This window comes from Fusarium poae, chromosome 2 (genome assembly GCF_019609905.1).
Source record: "Fusarium poae strain DAOMC 252244 chromosome 2, whole genome shotgun sequence".
NCBI lineage: Eukaryota > Fungi > Ascomycota > Sordariomycetes > Hypocreales > Nectriaceae > Fusarium > Fusarium poae.
In genome coordinates, this window is record NC_058400.1 from 9,328,523 (window position 1) to 9,350,353 (window position 21,831).

Below are 21,831 nucleotides of genomic sequence, written 5' to 3' on the forward strand. Positions count from 1 at the left end.
ATGTCTAAGTCTATGGCGAGCTATTCATAGTCCTTTTCAGAAGCATCAAAATACTCTTGTTGATGGGATGCCGAGGTCACGAACCGGTGGTGGTCCATCGGCCCCACTTACTATAGTCTCGGTGTAAGATGAGGCGAGCGGCTCGGTAGCGAAGTCTGAGGTAAATGGAAGATTGATTCCGAGCCGAGCCGATACCACTACGGATTTAATTATCACCAAAACCATCAATTCCGATTAGTTAATTAAGGTGACTCTAAAGAAGGAAACATATCTCACAGTGATAGAGGCTAGGAGGAGGTGACACATGTTTTACACGGACGAAAATAAAAAATGTTCTATATATCACGGAAGTGTAGCAGAGCTCTTCAATTAACTATTAAAGTTTAATACTCATGCCCTCCTCTGTTGGATACAAGCCAGACTCATTTTCCAGTCTCTGTAGCAAATTCTCGAAATCAGCCCAGTCGCACCCAATCTCATCAGGCAGTATGTGTATGTCAAAAGGTTGCCCTGAAAATGGGTCCAGAATTCCCTCGTCCATTGTCAATTGGACTGGATTCAGAATAGAAGAATCGGATGGGTCTAAAGATTGAGAAAATGTCATGTTGTTGTGTTGCTGCGCCAAGTTTATTCCCCCTTGTTTAGAAATGCATGTCCCCGAAGCAGCCTTTGAGTTGTTTTGCTCCGCCTCAATTGAGGTCGTCGGTGGTTTCATCGCTTCTTGGACTACACGAATGAGTCCATTGAGGACAGTTGACAAGCGTTCTGCTTCAGCCAAGCCCACGCAGTAGCAACGAATCAAGTCAACTGCCGTGATGAGAAGCTTCCCGAGTTAGGATTAATCGTTGATACAGCTGGAATTTATCAACTTACACTTTGATCAATCTTGGAGATGCGTGATTGCGGCTGTTTTAGTATGTGCACTGCCAGGACGTAAAGAGCGTGTAAAAGCGGGAAGTAGGATGGCGCGAATAAATGAGACAATGTGTCATCGCTGTCGGCAAGCAGGTGGATGATCTTCCTGGCTGAGTTGGCAACCATGGATTGACCGTTGCGGATTGTGTACTCCCACCGTGTTCCTTTGGCGATGACCTCGACAGCTTTGTGAATGGCGTCCTTGCTGATGAGAAGAGAATTTCTGTTGAGCATCAAGATACTGGAAAAAATGTCAGGGTAGTCCAAGATAGCGCTATGACAGTGGACTTACGCGTTGTGGTAATGAAGTGAGATGAATGAAGAGAGTACCGGGTCTTCTGGAATTCGCATAAAGTCTGAAGTAGGTCTGGCAGGTGTGTTAGCTGCCTGATACATTGCAAAGGGAAAACCGCATACTGACCGAAGACCAGCAGGAAGACTGCTGACCCAGTCTGATAAAATCAGAAACGATTCGCCGGTCGCATTAACTTTGTCCTTGATGGCTGCTTCCAGAGTCTGGCGATTCGCTCTGTCTTCTAGCAGCCGTGCCTTTGCACAACGATGACTCATTTTACTAAAAGCCTTGGCCATAGACAAGACAAAGTGCTGCGGCTGTAGGGTTGTTATCTTGGAAGTCTCCAGATCCAAGGCATCGTATGCTTCATCCGATATGCTAGAGGCGTAGCCGAGTTGGAATGAGAATAGCTTCTCATAGCTATAAATAGCCCACCAGGCTGGATTCCAAGCATCTATAGCAGAAGAATGAGTGTTCTTTCGTCTGTCACGCCCGGGTCTGTTCAGGCCAAGGGAATGGGCGACTGACAAACAGATGCCGAATGTCGTCCAAGACGCAGTGATTTCGTCATTGAGTCGAAGGCAAATTGAGCATAGAAATAAAACTTCTATGGTTTCGAAGGAAACATTGCCGATAAGATGGCCCAAAGCGCCACGAGCAAGCGAGAGAGTTTCTGTCATGTAAGCCTGGCGATCGACTGACTGAAGAATACATCCGCCCGCCGCCAGTAGTAAGCAGGTTTTTATTGACGAGATGTCGCTGCAAGAGGATGGCGTGTTTCCGAGTACTGAATGTGCTTGCAAAGCTTCGTTTCTTGCTTGATCCAATCTGATGACAGGATAAAACATATGTATCTCGCGCTGGTACGCGTCAAAAAGCACGTCAAAGTCCCAATTTGCCGGTGCTTGGGGTACAGCTTGACGTGACAGAAACCCACTCGATCCCGATGCTGGATGCAGGATTGGAGGAGGATAGTTGCCGAAATGGTATGGAATGTTGAGCCGAAAGAACGAGAGGTCCAGCCACTCGGTCAATACCTGGAAAGATGTGGTCCCTGTACTCTGCTTAAGTATTGGCAATGGATTAATGATTGTATCGGTATGAGAAGAATCTCTGCTGAGTGAATGTCTCGGACTCTGCGATCTTGCACGGATCGGCCCCGCTGCTACAGAGATTGTACGTGTCGTTTGTTGCTCTTTTGCGATCGAAGGTATGCTCGCTAGGACGATTCCTGTGTTTGAATGGATTCCATACTCCGATGGAGTTCCCGATCCAACAGATGATCCATCAATGGATTTACCTGCCTCACGTCTCTTGATCAACTTGCCCGGCCTGCGTCTATCTTGGGTAACGCAAGGAATGCCTGCTGAAATGCATGCTTGGCAGGAAGGCTGTTGCTCATCGCAGCGTGTCTTGCAATTTCGGCAGTAATTGCAAGCAAAGTTGAGACGGCGTCGTTTGCTGGACTCCTTGGGCCGAGAATCGGGACTGTCCTCGGTATTCATTGGAGAAGGCATCATCGGAGACTGAATTGCGGGGAAACACGGATACCCGATATTCAAATGCCGGTAAACGAAAATAGAATCTACGGACAAGGATTTAGGTCTGGAGTTGATTAGATTGCAGTTTGTGTTTGGGGCAAGATCAAGATGCCGAGCCGATCGGAGGGTTGAAGCGTATTTTACTCTCTCTTAGCGGTAGCTACTCTTTCTTCCCCGCATTCTTTTCCCTCGGACAGTCGGCTCCACTCCTGCGAGCTTGATATGTACAAGGGCTAGACTGTCTTAGTCTCGATCGTTAACTCACTATTACCGTCTGAACTCGTGAAATTGGGTAGCGTAAAGTGGCGCTTTTCCTAGTGGATCTGCTAACACTCTTCTCTATTATTGACTCAGCTGGCCGTTACACGGTAATAGAGGCTATCTCTATTTATTTACGTAAATGAGAGCTGTATATTGCCTACAGAAGATCTGCATTAGTCTTGATAAGTCAGGGATGCGCTATCCAATTTCACGAGTTAATATAGTAATCGCAGTTACTCTTATACAAGCCTGGATCTAAGAATACTAGTTTGATCAAAATTAGTCGATAAACTCTGCCATACGCGCGAATCCATGTCACATATGTAGGAAAACATCGCGAGGCTGCCAATGTGGATTTACATGCATTAATCAGGGGCAAATGTTCCTGAAACTATAGCGCATATACGAGATTCAAATGCTGTGTAACACGTAAACAACATTTTCTTTGTTCCTTATGTAGCACATGACGCACGATATTCTTGACTGAAAGCAGGAGAACAAAGAAATGGATAAGGAGGGGAAATTAAAAAAAATGGCCCCAGCGGCAATCACATCGCAGTGAACAAACACAGTGACAAACAGCCACAGATAACCATATAGTCTGGACAATCCCGTCACTGACGCTTCTCCCACCACTCACCCACAGTCGAGAAGCCATGCCATTACGAAGAATGGAAAGAAACTACAAGGTACGTTATAAAGAAACCGAGTCACATATCATTTGATCTCGGCTGTCTGACACTTACCAGAACGCCATCGACATCCTCAATAGTCGACGCCGGTTGAGCAGGCCCACCTTCACCTTGGGAAATGATGTACAAGTATCAACACCAAAACCAGGCCTGCCCTATGATTCCTTGGCTAAGGGAAAGTCTGATCTAAGAGGGACTCCAAGCCTAGTGGGAATGAAACAATGGCTCCACGACATTGGTCATTCGGTGTGTCTATCTCACGGCTCTACATTCCAAGTTAGCTCCTCTTGATTTGGCAACTTTACTGACAGACAAAGACTGCCGACATTGACAACCTCAACATCATCCACGTCGCGGGAACAAAGGGGAAAGGTAGTACGTGTGCATTCATCGAGTCTTTTCTCAGAGCCTATGGAAAACGGACCGGTTTTCCAAAGACGACAGGACTTTATACTTCGCCACATCTAATCTTTCCAGAAGAAAGGATTAGAATCAATTTCCAACCCATAGACCGAGATCTTTTCGCCAAATATTTTTTCCAAGTGTGGGGTGCCTTGACACGAGATGGCAATGGTAACAAAGACAACACAGCGACCTTACCTCGTTACCTTCAGCTACTTGCTTTAGTGTCATTCCATACATTTATCAAAGAGGGTGTCGAGGCAGCCATCTTTGAGACTCATCACGGAGGTGAATATGATGCCACCAACGTGATTGAGCATCCCGTGGCGACTGTTATCACGCCACTAGGAATGGATCACATCAATCAACTAGGACCCAACATCGAAAACATTGCTTGGCACAAGGCCGGTATTTTCAAGGCTGGGTCAATTGCACTCTCATCTCCTCAACAGCCTTTGGATGCTGAGGAGGTTCTTCGAAGCCGCGCGTCTGAGAAAGGTATCAAGGTTCACATCGTCGGGAACGACCCGTGCCTCCCAGCAGATGCACCGAATTTGAAACCGGATGTCCAGCGCATGAATTCTTCACTTGCGTTGAGTGCAGTTCGCCACTTTCTACAGGTAAAAGCCCCAAAGGACACGTCCCATCTATCATCGTTGGACATCTTGCGGGGTGTAAATCAGTTTTCTTGGCCAGGACGATTTCAGTCACTTGTTCAAGGACCATTTGTGTGGTTTTTGGATAGCGCACACAATGAAATGAGCGTCGTCAAGGCTGCAGAATGGTTCATCACGGGTATAGAAGGACAAAGGTACTTGTGCTTATCAACCCCATCCATACGATCGGTTTCTGAATATACTAATACTAGTGTAGCGTAAATCTAGCCCGTATCTTGATATTCAGTCAGATTTCGAAAGAGAGGGATTCAACTATGGTACTGAAACGATTAGCCACTGCGCTCGGTCCCATCGACATCCATCATGTCATTTTCACCTTGTACGACCCACGACAAGATCTAGAATCAGCAACAGGTATGATCAAGAATCCATCTCGTGGCCGCGATTGCTAAATCTCATCCAGCTACTATGGTACCACCGAAATCAGACGGTAAATCGCAAAAGGAATTCGGTGAAATATGGAGGGCCTCCCAGCCAAACTCTCAAATCCACTATGAGCCAAACATCCAACAGGCCCTGGATCTCGCCAAGAAGATTGGGACGGAAGCTGGAGGCATGCATACGCTGATCACGGGTAGTCAACATCTGGTGGGTGGCGCGCTCTTTTCTTTGGGCAGGGCAGTGGAGGAACGAGGCTAGTTTGGGATGCGGTGAGAGGCTAGATACATTCACATCGAATCAAACATCACGGACAGGTGTGCTCGCGCGTCAAAAGGGAAATCGAAATGCCATCTTCCCGTCCGACTCATGTGTCTTAGCTGTGTAACAGTATTTTAGTTTTGAATGAATGACGAAAGACTAATTATGTTATTGCTCGTCATCCATGATTTTCTCCGCTCTTTTGCTAACTCTTTTTTGAGTTGGAGAAAGATGCCATTCTCAGTGAAGGCACGATAGTGTCTACGGTCAATAGCCTACTTCCTCTCTTACACCTCTTCTAGACATGTCATATTTCGTGTATCGGGCACTGACGCCCGGTATAAACCGAATCAGGCTCATCCATCTTCAACCCAGAGGTGTCGATAACCCTTATACAACTTCAGCGGCTGAACAGACCTCAGATGTGCCTCGACTCCGGGTGGCCTGTGATATCTCACACGTGTCGCTAGATCAGCCGCCTCCTTACTTTGCACTATCCTACACTTGGGGAGATACGAGTCAAACATGCCCCATCCTTGTCGGAGGTATTCCTTTCAACGTCACCAAAAGTCTCGAAATTGCACTTGTCCATTTGACCCCAAAGGATGTACCTCTTACACTTTGGATCGATGCTCTTTGTATTGATCAGAACGACGAAGTGGAGAAAACAGAACAAGTTCAGCAAATGCATCACATCTACTCCAAGGCGACATCTGTGATAACCTGGCTGGGGCCAGCCTCGGAGAATAGTGATGCTGCCATGCTCTGGATCCAGAGATATGGGTTCCTTTCTCACAGCTTCGGCATCGGAACGAAACCAGAGTTACAACTCCGCATACTCCTCGAGTCATTGGAATCCAATCCTGATGGACTTGCTGACCAGGGTCTCAAAACCTTCTTGCAAGATATTTGTATTCAGCTGTCTTCAAGACATGCCACAAATGACGGTGACAATGGCAGCGTCGCAGTTGCTCTCTATCAACTGTTCACAAGGACCTATTGGAGTCGGGTCTGGGTGGTCCAAGAATTGGCTTATGGAAAAGACGTACAGTTTGTCTGTGGTAAAATGGTTGTGTCAGAAGAAATGATTCATCATGCACTAAGACTCTTGAGGAATTTTTCACACTACGAGCGCATCAAGTCAGGACAAAATCCGCAAGCCATCAATTCAGCCATCGCATCGAGCACCTTGGACGTACGCAACCCTGTCAATATCCTCAAAATCCGAAGAGCCCGAGGACCTTTCCCACTGATATACTTGCTTCGAACCCTCAGAACCTTTCAAGCTACAGATCCTCGGGATAGGATCTTTGCTCTCTTGAGCTTCGCCACAGATGCAGCAGCTCTAGGAGTCAAACCGGACTATCAGAAATCTCCCAAGGATGTCTATCTTGAGACAACAAAGTCACTCATTGGTGCATTTTATTTTGACATCCTTTCATTCTGCGGAGTCGATCACCATATTGGGGGGCTGCCGTCTTGGGTTCCCGACTTCACTTGCATGAGCCAGAGAATACCTCTACAGCAAAGGGCAATGAACCGAAAGACATCTCCCATCACCACTGTTCTGCAACCTGGATTCAATGCTTCTGGTAATGACCGACAAACGCATGCCCCGTATACGTTATCTCAAACGTCTTCAACGTCCCTGCTACTGCCTGCCACGTTCGTGGCTGAGGTCACACGCGCCGGGACTGTTTGGGACCGCAACGACTTCGGAAAGTGGTTCCAGGATCTGCGAGCATTCCAGGACACCATTTCGCCTGTTTGTAAGGGTGGTAACCTGAAGGCCGTGTGGCGCACTGCAGTGGCAGATCAAGAAATTAGACAAGGAGACCAGAAACCTCGGCTGTCTGAACTTGAACTGGACAGGGTAGATGACTTGTTGGGTGACCGAGATCTAACCGCCGCAGATGAGAATACCTTTCTTTCTTTGGGATTGGGGGACTATGTCTATCAGTTGCAAGACGTTGCCCATGGTAGACGCCCATTTCTTACATCAAAGGGTCATATCGGAATCGGACCTAGCGAAATGGCAGTAGGAGACTTTCTCTACATACTAATGGGGTCACAAGTTCCACACATAGTCCGATCAGAGGCACATGGCATGGTAAAACTCATTGGAGAATGTTATGCTCATGGCATTATGGACGGGGAAGCTATGGAAGATGATCTACCCATCGATATGGTTAATATTTGTTAATTGGGGATACATTATTATCAAATGGATACACTGGAAAGATAGATCAATGCTACGAGAATAACCAATATCATCAACTGAATAAATGAAACGGATTTATCGATATCGTTGACATTTATTGACAGAAACTAAGACATTTGAAGTAGTGACAATTAAGAAATGTATACTTCGGGACTTACGCCTTGAAATCACCAAATAATAGTGACAATTAAGGACGCTTTCAACTTTTTCAAACAGTCAACGCCACTTGAAATCTACCAGCGTTAATAGAGCCCCGTTTTACTCTGGAATTACCTGGGTTATACTAAGAGACACGTTAAGATATAAATATATAACTATCATCATTCTCTTCAAAATAATGACTAATTTGCCATGGGTATAAGTCTGACTCTGCCGTATATAGTAGTGCTAAATCTCTGTAAACTTTCGCCTACATTGTGTGATCCATCCTTCTCTATATCCTGTCCTGCCAGGACTACCATGTCGACAGGTTTAGTTTTCAGCTGTATGTTTGTCATGTAGCCAACTTCTGAGAATAAATGTGCTTCTTCTACTAGATATCCCAACTCCTTCTCACAGCGCTCCCTTTCTGACATTCCTGACGTTCCCCCGAAGGCCGAAAGCCGATCATTCCATGATCGTGCAAAAGGCGAGGACTCTTTAGAATGGAACGCAACCATTTGGAATCTCTCTAGACTCTTTTCAAGTATGTCCAACCGTTCGGGTAAACGTCGAGGAAAGTCGTATCCCGTGCAACGTAAGCCTTGTCCCACGATGATACACTCCTCTTGACTGTCGGTGTATCGTAGCACAAGAAGACCGCGTCCATATCCTGTCTTGATTATCAAGTCACCAGACTTAGCGGCGCCGCATACCAAGGCGCTGACTTTGGAGTCTGTGAATAGCAGTTGTATTTTAGCATCTTTGCTTGGAAGCTTCCGGAGGCTCGCTGCCTTCTTATCCACGTTTGTCAAAGGCGAGCTTTTATCGTCCGAATACACCAGGCTTGTCGTCAATTGGTTGGAATCATTGTGGTTAACAAACATGACCAGGTGATTCGCTCCACTGAAACGATGAATCGGATCTCTGTCATCAATGTCTTTTGCGGGGACTGCACCGCTAGATCTTATGGCGACGAGATCTCTCATCCAACTATGACTGTAGCATATTTCTAACGCTTTGAGGATACGTTGGATTTCGCAAGGCTTCATCCAGTCAGTCTGGCAAATAAGCGCTTTTGCTAGATCAAAAGAAGCAGAGTCGTGATAGGCCGGGCAAACAGGTGGGAAATTATCGCGCCACTTGATAAGAGATAGTAGACCATAGATCTTGTCCTCCGGTCTGGAACATTTGAATAGATCATCGGTGAATGAGAAAACTTGATGGGCCATAATACGTCGTACGGTAGTTGCGTCCATGACAAATCTAAAACAGTGGTGTGTGTGTTGCTCGTATAAATCTTGCTCGTCAGCCTGCATAGGATGATTCTAATTACTCGTTAGCTCAACGCATCAAATCTTTGTTGGTTTGATAGCCTTTACCTCTTATATATCTTCATCCGTAGCTATATATCCGGCAATGTTAAATAACAGATAGATTTCGGATTTCGAAAATCTATCAGTGCCGCAGAGAACTTCAAGTTGGTTTCCGCTCCTACATGTCGCAGCCACTTCTTGAATTATCCAGAGTCGACTCCAATAGTCCCGATTCGCAAATGCAAGAACTGCCTTTCGAAGTTGTATGCCGAAGGATTCTGAGCAGTGCTTTGACTCTAGAAAGTCATTAATATCCTCGTTAAGCGAACCGTGCGTAAAGGTACCGTCTTGTACGATATCTGCCCGGCTGGAATAGAGGGTACCCTGGAAGGATTTTGTCTCTTCCAACACTTTGTTAAGTATCTCGCTGTCATTTTCATGTGGCCCAACACAGGCTAGACCTTGATAGCCTTTGTGGAAACGTCGAACATCATCGCAACCTGGTACCCCTTCTCTTTCAGATTATTCTGATTGATGCATATAGAGTCGATCCAAAGATAGACACTTTTAGACTTGAAAGCTCCGCAGGCCGACGATTGAGAATGTGAGTGTATCTGCGACAGAGCGTAATAACAATTCTCAGTCACCATCTGATTAGGACCGTTTCTGATAGTCCACCACTGCCCCACGTGTATGAGACAGCATAGAATTCTGGAGCGTGCTTCAAAGTGTGAATGCTCAACTCTAATTCTAGAGGTGCATTCAGCTTCTGCTGATCTTTGACTTTGATAAGCCGAATTTGTTTAGAAGGCTTATTCGGTCGATGATAACTGGGGTGATTCTTAGTAGCTGTGGGTTGCTAGTTCTAATCGTTACTATAGGAACTCTTACTTATTATAAAGCAAGATTGAACTGGTGATACCAACCTGCAGAGTTTTGGGCCTTCGTTCAAAAGCTTTTCTCACACTTGCAAAACTCAAAGACAGGGGAGTGTATGATCCGTGTTTAGACTTTTGGGGAATCATGGTGCGCGTGTCGGCCTGCGAGGTTATACAGATCCGAATGGCTAGTCATGTCATTTTAATAAAGTGATTTGTTAACTGTAGAGGAGATGCACTTCTCATGTGGTATTTAGATGTTTTCTGGGCCCTGCTCCTGCACAGCCTCTTATCTCTATAATTCCACAGAAGTTGATTGGTTGCGTAATCAGTCGTTCAGCCAAGGCATTTTAGGGGATATATCCACTGCCTAGTGTCACGGGCTGAGTCCGGCGGTACGGGTGGACAGGGAACGCTTCGGGCGTAATAGGTTCTATTGCTACGGATAGGCACTGCAGGCAGGTCAGGCTCTATTAACAAGACGTAGCTCAAGGAGCTACGTTCAGGATCTGACTGGCGGTCTAACTAAGGTTACGGCGATAACGCTATCGCCACGTGATCTGATCCACTTGTGGCTCTAGGGTAGGTTGGTCTGACTTCGAGCTGTGACAGTGCCCCCCTCTTTAGCATCGAGCTCTGCCGAGACGGGCTACTGTGGTCCGGGCTTGTCAGGGTATCTCCTGTGGAAGTTCGCCACGATCTCTGCAGCATTCTCCACGTAAGCAGCAGGGACTTCTGTTGGGTCTGCATATCCGGCCCATTTCACAGTATACTTCAGCCTGGGGCGGCCTCCTCGGCCTCGTCTGTCCCATCGGGAATCCACAATGTCTTCAACCTCCCACTCTTCCACTCCTTCGGCTTCTACTGGCGGTGGCGGGTCTACGTTCTGACCGGGCAGCGGATTGGTGGCAGCTGGCTTTAGCAGGCTCGTGTGAAACACGGGGTGTATCTTCATGCTGGCGGGCAGTTCCAGTCGATAGGCGTACGGGGAGATGACCTTGCCGATCTTTAACGGGCCGATGTTCTTCCAGTCTAGTTTCTTCTGTGGCCTAAGGGTCTTGATATTCCTGGCGTCTAGCCACACTGGAGTCCCCCTACTTGGTATCGTCGGGCAGGTCGTCTGTGTCGGTTCGCTTGGGCTTCGTAACGGGCTTGTGCGGCAATGCTTTCTGATCTCAGGTGCTCTAGGATGTCGTTCATCGTCTTTGCGAACTGTTCTGCGTCTCTAGTGGCTGGGGTTCCTCTGACTGTAATCGTGGGTTCAAAGCCCATTCGCGGGTGGAATCCATAGTTTGCGAAGAACGGAGATACGCCGGTGGTTTCGGATTTCAGGGAGTTCGCTGCGAACTCGGCCAGGGGGAGCCATCGGTTCCAGTCGTCCTGTAGGTATGACACGTAGGCTCGCAGGTACTGTTCCAACACAGCGTTCAGGCGTTCAGTCTGTCCGTCGGTCTCAGGGTGGTAAGCGGTGGATAGTAGCGAGCTGATCGACAGTTGTTTGGTGAGCTTCTGCCAGAACTCCGCTACGAACTGGGGTCCCCGGTCCGATACTATAGTCTGTGGGAGCCCATGTAGCTTCCACACTTCCTTCAGGTAGTAATGGGCTGCGTCTTCGGCATCGCAGGTTCCTTTGCATGCGATGATATGTCTCATCTTGGTCAGGCGGCAGGCTATAATCAGGATGGCGTCATTTCCTTCGCTGGGCGGCAGATGTGTGATAAAATCCATTGACACATGTTGCCAGGCTCGTTCGGGGATAGGCAAGGGTTTCAGCACACCTTGCTTCGCTTCTCGGGCTGGGTTGGCTCTTCGACACGTATGGCAGTTCTTAACCCATTGTTCGATGTAGGCCAACATTCCGGGCCAGTAGTAATCCCGGGAAAGCAGGTCATAAGTGCGGGCACGACCTGGGTGTCCTGCTATAGGGTGTTCGTGGCAGGCTTTCAGCAGGGCGGTCTTGAGGGCGTCGTGGCTCGGGATATAGATGCGGTCCCGGTACAACAGTCGTTCCTGGACGATCTTGCACTCTGCAAGCGTAATCTTCGGGTGTCGCGGTGCGTCGGTCCTGAGGGCTTGTAGTATCGACTGCAGGTCTTCATCGGTCTGGTATCCTTCGTTCAGCAAGCGGTCGATCTCTTCTGGTAGCTCTATTGAGAGTGACGGCTCCTCGGGTGTTGGTGCGGGTTGGTTCTGTTGTAGTGGGTGGCGGATGCGGGCTCTCTGGACTTGTAGCGGCGGAAGTTGCCAGTTCTCTTTCTTTAGTACCACCTGGCTTTGGTGCGCTAAGCGCTCATCCCCCCTCTTTAGGGAGGTCTTCTGACCTCCTGGTCAGGGCATCGGGTTTAACTCCCTGTTTCCCAGGTCGATATGTGATCTGGAAATTAAATCGGGACAGGAACTCAGACCAGCGGGCTTGTCGTCGGTTAAGTAACTTCGTCGTCGTAAAGTACTCCAGGTTCTTGTGATCCGTGATCACTTTTATCGGTGAGGGTGCCCCTCCAGTTCGGGTCTCCATTCTTCGAAGCAGCGAATAATGGCCATGAGTTCCTTATCGTAGATCTCGTAGTTGCATTCCGTGGACGTATGCTTCTTGGAGAAGAAGGCTACCGGGTGCAGCCTTCCGTCATCGTCGTATTGCGACAGCACACCGGCGGATACATAGTCAGAGGCGTCTGTCTCCAGGATTACGTCCTTCGTCCAATCGAAGGGGCGTAAGATCGGTGCTGATGTGAAGGCTCCCTTCAAGTCTCGGAAAGCCTTTTCGCAGGTTTCGTCCCAGACGAACGGTACGTCTTTCTTTGTCAGGTGGTTCAACGGGGCTGTAAGCTTAGAGAAGTCACGGATGAACCTCCTGTAGAAGTTCGCAAATCCTGTGAAAGCTTGTACATCTGTCAGGCAGGTCGGGGTTTGCCAGTTCTTAACAGTTTCGATCTTTGCAGGGTCCATTCGGATGCCGTCTCGTCCCACGATAAGGCCTAGGAACTTGGTTTCCGTAACCATGAATTCGCATTTGGCTGGGTTTGCGAATAACCCGGCAGCTCTCAGTTTTTCAAGCACCATCTTTAATTGCTCGACATGTTCTTCTCGGGTCCGGCTATAGATCAGGATATCGTCCAGGTACGCAGTGCAGAATATATCCAGGTATTCCCTCAGCGCATCATTAATGTACCGCTGGAAGGTCGCGGGGGCTCCTGTTAGGCCGAAGGGCATAACCAGTGACTCATATAATCCGAATCGGGTGCGGAATGCTGTCAGGTACTCCTGGCCTTCCTTGATACGCAGATTATTGAAGGCCGATACGATGTCAATACGGGAGAAGTATTTCATACCAGACAGGTTATTCAGGGATTCTTTGATCAGGGGGAGCGGGTAGCGGTCCTTAACCGTAATATTATTCAGGGCTCGGTAGTCCACGCAGAAGCGTAGACCACCGCCGGGTTTCTTGACGAATAGTACCGGGGAGGCTACAGGCGACGAGCTTGGGCGGATGAATCCTTTACGCAGATTCTCGTCTAGCCACTCTCGTAGGGCTGTCAGTTCGTTCCGGGACATTCCATACAAGGGTCCAAACGGCAGTTTTCCTCCTGGGGTTAGCTCGATGTGGTGGTCTCCAGATCGGTGCGGTGGTAGCTTCTCTGCCTCCTTAGGCGAGAAAACGTCCTGGAACTCTCGAAGTTCTTCCGGCAGCACGAATGCCTCTGGCTCAGGCTTAAGCAGGTAGTCCAGTTGCTTCAGGGTGACGGTGAAGAGGCGGTAACGGTCCTTCTGGCTGTATATTCGGGCGGTTCGCAGGGAAACCGGGAGGATATCCTTTCCCTCCAAGGCTGGTGGGATACTCCCTTTCATCTGGCGCATGAACTTCTTCGGGACGGTCTGTAAAGCCTTAATCCTTGTAGGCTTGGTTGGGGTGTTGCAGAATTTCTGGCAGTACGGGCTGTTAAATGTGAACGTGTGGGCCGCGAAGCCCACCTGCGGGTCGTGTTGCTTTAGCCAAGGCATTCCCAGGACAATAGGGTAGCTGGCTAGCTGGGTCACGTAGAAGATCATGCTCTTCTGCTCGTGATCGGCAATGCGGAGTCCGGCGCGGACGTAGTAGGCGACCTTCCCGCTCTCGGCAGGTCGCCCGTCGAACACTTCAATCTCGAAGGTTCTCTTCAGGGGTCTAAACTTCAGGTTCTGGGACTTAGCCCAGCTCTCGTCGATAAACCCTTTTCCTTCCGCTCCGCTATCGGTCATAGCGTAAGACGGAATTGGTTCTCTTCCGGCCACATTGAGGCTGGCAGGCAGTATCATCAGGTTCGAACGTTGGTTGTTCTCGTTCTCAATCGGGATTCCATGAACGGAGGCGGCGGACAGTTTAATCTTCGGTACAGTAGGTGCGGGGAGGGGAGCCTGGCGCCGACTTAAGACAGGCTCACCCCGTTTTCCTGGCGTCCTCGGGAGTGTCTAGATCGGCGGGAACTGGCGCGGCTGGATGTAGGCGAGTGTGGAGACGGGGGCTGGCTGGTGCGGTTGGGGCTATAAGCGAAGGTGGCTTGACGGAGCCTGGTTGGACGTGTGTCAGGTTCGGGACAGTCGCGGAGGTAGTGGTTGGCTGAACCGCAACGGAAGCACTGGTTGTTCTCCCGTCGTTGGTTAGGGCGGTTATAGCGGCGCTGATTGCTGAGGTCCATAGGTTCTCCGGCTGGTTGGCGGTTTTCGGGGGGGCTTCTCCCTCTACGAGGCGATGGGGACTTCTTTCGGAGTGTCTGGGGGTACTCCTTCAGCGGCATATTCGTCTTTCGTGACGCAGGCTGTGGCTCCGCTGCGAAGCGGCGTCGTCGGTTTTCCAATTCTTGTAGGAAGGTGGCTAGGTCGTGATATTTATAGCTAGGCGGTGGGTTGTGTATAAGCATTCCGCGTAGTTCTCGGGAGACAGCTTGTTCCAACAGGGTAGGGAGGGCCTCTTCTGACATTTCTCCTTCCAGCGCGAGGCGTTGGAACTCGGCGAAGAAGGTGCTGAAATCCTTGTGAGTCTGGCGAAGGCGGAATAATTCGGCGCGGGCATTATTGATCCGGTTCGGGTCTCCAAAAGCGCGTTCTAGTAGATCGATAATATCCTGGTAGTCGGGGAGTTGGCATTCACCAGCTTTAATGTGCGGTAGGACTTGTGCATAGGCGCGTCCCTTAAGACGGCCAGTTACATAGGACATTCGGGCGAGGCGTGTCGGGAATCGGTCGTGGTTAGCTTTTAGTTTTGAGTGTATCTGGGAGACGAAACGGCGTAGGTCGCTCCGTTCGCCCTCAAACTTGTCAGGGTCGGGTAATCGTTCGGTAAGACTGGTTGATTCGGTAGATCGGGAAGAAGGCGGAGGAGTCGTTCCCATAGGAGTCGCTACACGAAGCTCAGCGGGAGCGCTAGTCTCGGGGGGTTCACGGATAGTAGGTACGGTAGGTCGGGTGGCATCGAGGGCGCGACGTTCGGCGAGGCGGGCCTCGAAGATGTCGTCGTCCTTCCTCTTTAGGGCCTTCTCGTGTTGTTGCTCAGTGTACTCGAGCTGGGCTCGGGCAAAGTTACGCTCAGTGGTGATTTGTTGCAGGGATTGTTCGAGTCCTTGATGTTTATCCTTCATGTTCTGGGTCTCATTCTCCAGCTGGGATATACGGTTCTGGGCGTTCTCGGCGTAGGTATAAACGTTCCGGAAGTATTCGAACCAATCGTCTAGGTGTTCCGGGGCATGGTCACGGAATGACTCGACGCTGTCCGGCAGGAAGGGCGGGAGCGGGCGGGCAGACATCGCGTTCGGTGTCCAACGGTTAGGAGCTACGTAGTGTCACGGGCTGAGTCCGGCGGTACGGGTGGACAGGGAACGCTTCGGGCGTAATAGGTTCTATTGCTACGGATAGGCACTGCAGGCAGGTCAGGCTCTATTAACAAGACGTAGCTCAAGGAGCTACGTTCAGGATCTGACTGGCGGTCTAACTAAGGTTACGGCGATAACGCTATCGCCACGTGATCTGATCCACTTGTGGCTCTAGGGTAGGTTGGTCTGACTTCGAGCTGTGACATATTTATAATATATAGATATTTATTATTATTTATAAATATATATTTATTATTATTTATAAATATATATTTATTATTATTTATAAATATATATTTATTATTATTTATAAATATATATTTATTATTATTTATAAATATATATTTATTATTATTTATATATATAGTTAGTAATTATTATTAATATATATATTTAGAATTATTAATATCTATATAGGGAATAATATTTATATATACTTTTAATTTTTATTATTTATATTAATATTATAATTATAGTCTAGAATTTTAATTATTATAATACTGGTTATTATATTTATATATTAATATTATTTATATATATATACTTATTATTACTTATATTTATATATTACTTATATTTAAGTTTTATTTATATATATATATTATTTATATTTCTATATTTTTTATATTTTTATATTATTTATATTTATATATTTTTATTATTTATTTATAAAAAGCTATTACTTATATATATATATAGTTATTATTTATATAAGTAATACTATTATATATATATAATAAAGAAGTTTTTATATTATTATTATAAGTAATTCTTTTTATTTTATTACTTGAACATTTCTTTAAAATATATATAATTATTATACTTATATATTTATTTATATTATATAAATTATATATATTATTTTTATTATTTATATTATTTATATTATTTATATTATTTATATTATTTATATTATTTATATTATTTATATTATTTATATTATTTATATTATTTATATTATTTATATTATTTATATTATTTATATTATTTATATTATTTATATTATTTATATTATTTATATTATTTATATTATTTATATTATTTATATTATTTATATTATTTATATTATTTATATTATTTATATTATTTATATTATTTATATTATTTATATTATTTATATTATTTATATTATTTATATTATTTATATTATTTATATTATTTATATTATTTATATTATTTATATTATTTATATTATTTATATTATTTATATTATTTATATTATTTATATTATTTATATTATTTATATTATTTATATTATTTATATTATTTATATTATTTATATTATTTATATTATTTATATCTATATTATTAATATATATATACTTAATAGTATTAATAATTACTATTTATATATATAAAGGTTTTAAATTATTAATATTAATAAATATAGAGATAATAAAATATATATTTATTTTTAATTCTTCTTATTTATATATATATAGTTATTATTTATATATATATAGTTATTATTTATATATATATAAATATAGTTATTTATATTTATTTATATATAGTTTTTATTTTTTAAATATAAATATTTATTTAATAATATCTTTAAAGTATAATTAAATATTTTTAAATAAATATATTAATTATTAATAAATTAATAAGTTTTAATTTAATAGCTTATTTTATTTATTATTAATTATTATATTAAGGAGGATTTAATAAGCTATAGTTCTTTTATTTAAAGTAGGTATAGTAAGCAGTTTTAGTTAATTAAGCAGGCACTTATATGACTGTAAGCTTAGCCAATCACGGCGCTGTATTTGCTGACAGCAGGGAATTTGACGATCTAGTTTTCGTAAACTGGATCGTTCGCTGCGCTTGGCATGCCCCACTACGTGGTCTGTGCAGAAACGGCGATTTGGCTGGCGCCAGAATCGGATCGTCGGACGATCCGGTCTAGAATCCCTCTAGGGTTTACGATAGGCCATGGCTCTTCTCGAGAGCGGACATGGTGGTGGCATTTCGGATTCAGAATGAAGGATAATAGGCCACGGACTCGCAAGATAGTATGGGTCTGCGAGAGATGCTTCCTCCGGAACAAACCGAGGACCACGGATTATGTATTTATTGCTTCGACTATTGAGGAACGTTGGGTTACCCAAGGGGGTAAAGACCAAGACAAACCTGCGATACTGAAAGAAAAACTTTCTCTTGAGGAGTGGAAAGTTGTTGCTGCGCTCCAGAGGATCCTTCAGCCTTTCAGGGTCGCCTCAAGGCAACTACAAGGTGAGGGTATTGCTGGCAAACGCTCAACTTCAGGGGGATTCGACGAGTATTTCCCAACGGTGGAGATGCTCCTTGATCACCTCGAGCTGGCCGTTCAAGGAGTGATGATTGAAGAGAACGAGGATCAGATCATGGAAGAGGTGCAACTGTTCAACGACATGGATGTGAACACTCGGAGACTTCTGAAGGTTTACATCAAGCTCGGATGGAAGAAGCTGAACGAGTACTATGGCAAGCTGAGCTCCACTGCTAATGTAGCGGCCGTTATATTCCATCCTTGTAAGAAATGGCGAGCTCTCGAACGGCTTTGGGACCAACTCCCGACTCGTCAGACATCAGAATGGAGGAGAAGGTATGAGAGAAGCCTAACGACCATATGGGAAGACAAATACAAGAACAAGGCTTATGGGGCGGGGTCTGGGACCGTTTCGGCAGCAGAGGCTACGAGTGCCTTGGACTATATTGAACGCCGGCTGGCCTTCAGTCGCTCATTGGCTACGGGCAGTTCTGATTCTCAAGGGCGACAGTGCAAGCGACAACCAGCGGCGGCGATATCGCCACAAGACGAGTTTGACCAGTATCTGTCAGAGCCACCAGTTGACAACATGGCATACAAAGCTGATCCGATTGGTTGGTGGAGAGACGTTGGTGCTATACGTTTTCCTCGGCTGTCGTACATGGCCGTTGACTTTCTTACTATCCCATCATCCTCGGCAGAAACGGAGAGAGACTTTAGCAGTTGTGGGAGGATGATAACACCACTGAGGTCACGTTTACGACGGCATATTGTGGGCATGTCCCAGTGTCTTCGATCCTGGAGCAAAGCCGGCATCTACCGGCCGACTCTTCCTCTTAGTCTACTTGAAGGCGAGAATTGGAGGCAAGTTCTTCAACTGGTAGGCAGGATAAGGGTAGATAGGGATAGCGAAACCCAGAACTGATCTAATTGGTCATCGATCGATATCGATTGCTAGATCGATCGATTGTCGCCCTCAGTTGATCGATATCGATCGAGCGGTGGTGATGCTCGATACAAATCGATCGTTTAGGGCTTGAAATCGATCGATATGATAACCGATCGACTAGTGATCGATTGATATCGATCAACTGAAGGTGACGATCGATTTAAATCGATCGTTCAAATCTGGAAATCGATCTATACGATCGATTTCCAAGCATGCCAACAGCATTGCAGAAGCTCGACGATCATCTCGTTTTGGCCAGAACACAATGCATGCTCTTATTAACCAGCTAGATCAAGAAGGCTTTTGGAATCGTATGCAGGTAGATAGCGTAGGACGGGTTACAGCAGTTTTATTTGCTCATCCTGAATCACACTGCACATATAAGACGAATCGGTATGGCATGCGTTAGTACATTCAGTCAATTTCTAATTCAACGGGAAATGCTTAGTCAGGGGGCTGTGCCCCTAGCACACAGGTCCTGTGCGCCTAGACGACGCCTTACACTACTCTGGGTCGAAAAGTGTAGTTGGTGTAGTTGATCGGAACCTTGATTAAGAGGCAATTGAACTTGGGGTTAGCTAGCGCCGACATGGAGTTAGCGCAACGCAGAATAAAAGGAGACGTCAATCGGCTGTTGTTATGATGCGCAGTCATGCCGGGTGCACTTGTGTATAAAAATTAAATTGTTAATTATTGTTCTTCTATTCAAGAATCATCAAGTTCTTTCATACTTGAGTTATCCTTGAGTTCTCGAACCTTCTATGTATTATTAAACTTTGATCATGATGTGAGGGGTAACCTTGGTAGGTACTTCCAACAGCCTCTGGCTCGGTTGGTGACTCAAGACCTATGAATTTCCCACTAGAGATTGTTTGGCAAGTACTGAGAACTTGCAACCAGTTCCTCGGCTACATGTGCGTCGTGTTCGTCCGACAGATGCACGTGGCGGAGGCTTGTTCCGATCACACGCAAATACAACTTTCACTCGGCCGTTTGGAGTTTTGAAAGATTTTCCCGCCGCGAATGCGTAGCCTCTAGGCTTCGCCCAAGAGTTTATGGTTAGAAGAAGAGCCTCCCGAGAGTCTTATGTGCCCTCTGACGGGAGCACATCATTAGGGAATGCTGCCTGAGCCATGGAGGCAGCCCCTGATCTCTGCCGTTGTGTTGTTGCCTCGGTTGAATGCTGACATGATTTGCGCGTCCGGGCGCCTCTGTAGCGGGCGCCGGGTACCCGTGAAAATTTTGGAGCCTCGGGTACCCGTGTCCCTATGGGGCCCCTATCCATGCCATATTCACAAATGTGTCGTGGAGTGCCGTGGATTTGAACCCTGGTCACTAGTCCTTCGATGTAAAAAAGGGCTGTAAAATTGGTCGACTCTTGTGGGCTAGGTAGTGTTCTTGACTCGAGAAACTTGCTACGTCGGGAGTACATCTCAAAGATAACCATGGTCCCTACACCAAATCCGAGGTCCTTATTTCTATCCAGCTTTGGAGCTCGATTCGGGAGCGATATCAAGAAAAAAAAAGAAAAAAAAAGCGGGTGTTATCCGTCCGTACTTTGACGATTGATGCTATACAAGCATTCTCCTTGCAACTGATAAGCCCCTCGCCAGAACTTGGAGACTTCTTTACTTCATGGAAAATACTTGTTTCGAATATGTCCTCGGGTAAAAGGGTTCGTACGCATGTGTAGCCAGGAATTGGAGACGAGGGACTGGGAACTCTAGATCAACGTCAAGTATTTATAATTCATCGAAGCGAACGGAATAGCCCCTGAGCCTACAGAGATACAGTATTACAAGACTGTAGAATATATTCTATAACCAAAGCCATAAACAACAATAATTACTTCTATTTGTCGACCTCCTTTTCTTTCTTGGGGCTCAATCGCTTGATCTCTTCTGCCATTCGTTGTATTTCATTCTCCAGAAAATCATTTCGTTCCGCCAGCTCCTGAATCCACCGATCTCGATCTTCTTCATCTTTTAGTCTCTGAACTTCATCATACAAATAACTGAAATATATCTTGGCCGTCTTCTTGGCCTCAGTACCCGGATCTGTCGTGTCTCAAGAAGTCTTAGTGGCAGCACGAAGAGTTGGCGACAGGGGATGTTACAAACTTTTGGGATTATGGATACTCTCTGGCATATTGATAGATTTGTTAGCTTGCAAAGGATCCTGGCTGTGTCCAGGGTCTGGGACAGGTTCTGAACTGTATGGGTACGATATTGTATACTTTTTGTATTTACTCTTCTGCGTCGCTTCGTTTTTATGTCTCCTCGGATAGAAATGAACCCGCATGACCTTAATGCGTGCCATCTGGAACTCCACTGCCCTATGGTCTACAAGTGCCGCTCTTCCCTGTGTGCCAGGCGGTCTAGGTCTCCCTAGCGCCAGGAGCTGAATCGCAGGGTGCCAGTCAGGCTCAGGGTTCAAATCCACGACACTACACTGAGCCCAGATGTGTCGTGGATTTGAACCCTGGTCAGGCTGAAGATCAAACTTTGTCATGTCAATAAACCCCCACTATTCTCCACATGTCGGATCTTGGCCGAGTGATTAGAGCTTTTTATACCCGTGAGGGCGGTCTAATGAGTCATCTTTTAGGCAGCTTTTTGCTATACTCATTGATCAGGCATTGTGGGATAATATTTGCAGTTGTGACTTGTGGCTGAGAGCTTATATCACCGCATTGAACCTAGTGTCCATGTCGGCCCGTCGTCAATGCCCCTATTGACCGGATTGTTCATCTGGCCGAGGTTTATAAAGACTTTGTTTTAATTGAGGCGCTTGCGAGAACTTGCCATAGGTAT

General features: G+C 45.9%; 4 protein-coding genes across 4 annotated transcripts; 1 reads left to right on the forward strand and 3 right to left on the reverse strand.

The window, feature by feature from the left end:
• Positions 1-376: 376 nt before the first annotated feature.
• Positions 377-2,730, reverse strand: FPOAC1_007188 (uncharacterized protein; the record flags this gene model as incomplete). Its single annotated transcript, XM_044851656.1, has 5 exons — positions 377-823; positions 874-1,156; positions 1,208-1,282; positions 1,337-1,883; positions 2,511-2,730. 5 exons carry the CDS (start codon positions 2,728-2,730, stop codon positions 377-379), a joined length of 1,572 nt encoding a protein of 523 aa, XP_044710368.1.
• Positions 2,731-3,668: 938 nt separating this feature from the next.
• FPOAC1_007189 (uncharacterized protein) lies at positions 3,669-7,625 on the forward strand (the record flags this gene model as incomplete). Its single annotated transcript, XM_044851657.1, has 7 exons — positions 3,669-3,701; positions 3,762-3,950; positions 4,022-4,079; positions 4,182-4,917; positions 4,980-5,137; positions 5,187-5,371; positions 5,898-7,625. The coding sequence occupies 7 exons, from the start codon at positions 3,669-3,671 to the stop codon at positions 7,623-7,625; spliced, it is 3,087 nt and encodes a 1,028-aa protein (XP_044710369.1).
• Positions 7,626-7,901: 276 nt separating this feature from the next.
• FPOAC1_007190 (uncharacterized protein) lies at positions 7,902-9,040 on the reverse strand (the record flags this gene model as incomplete). Its single annotated transcript, XM_044851658.1, has 2 exons — positions 7,902-7,904; positions 8,057-9,040. 2 exons carry the CDS (start codon positions 9,038-9,040, stop codon positions 7,902-7,904), a joined length of 987 nt encoding a protein of 328 aa, XP_044710370.1.
• An 11,829-nt stretch (positions 9,041-20,869) lies between these two features.
• FPOAC1_007191 (uncharacterized protein) lies at positions 20,870-21,529 on the reverse strand (the record flags this gene model as incomplete). The annotated part of the gene is made up of 2 exons (XM_044851659.1): positions 20,870-21,084; positions 21,139-21,529. 2 exons carry the CDS (start codon positions 21,527-21,529, stop codon positions 20,870-20,872), a joined length of 606 nt encoding a protein of 201 aa, XP_044710371.1.
• Between the last annotated feature and the right edge of the window lie 302 nt (positions 21,530-21,831).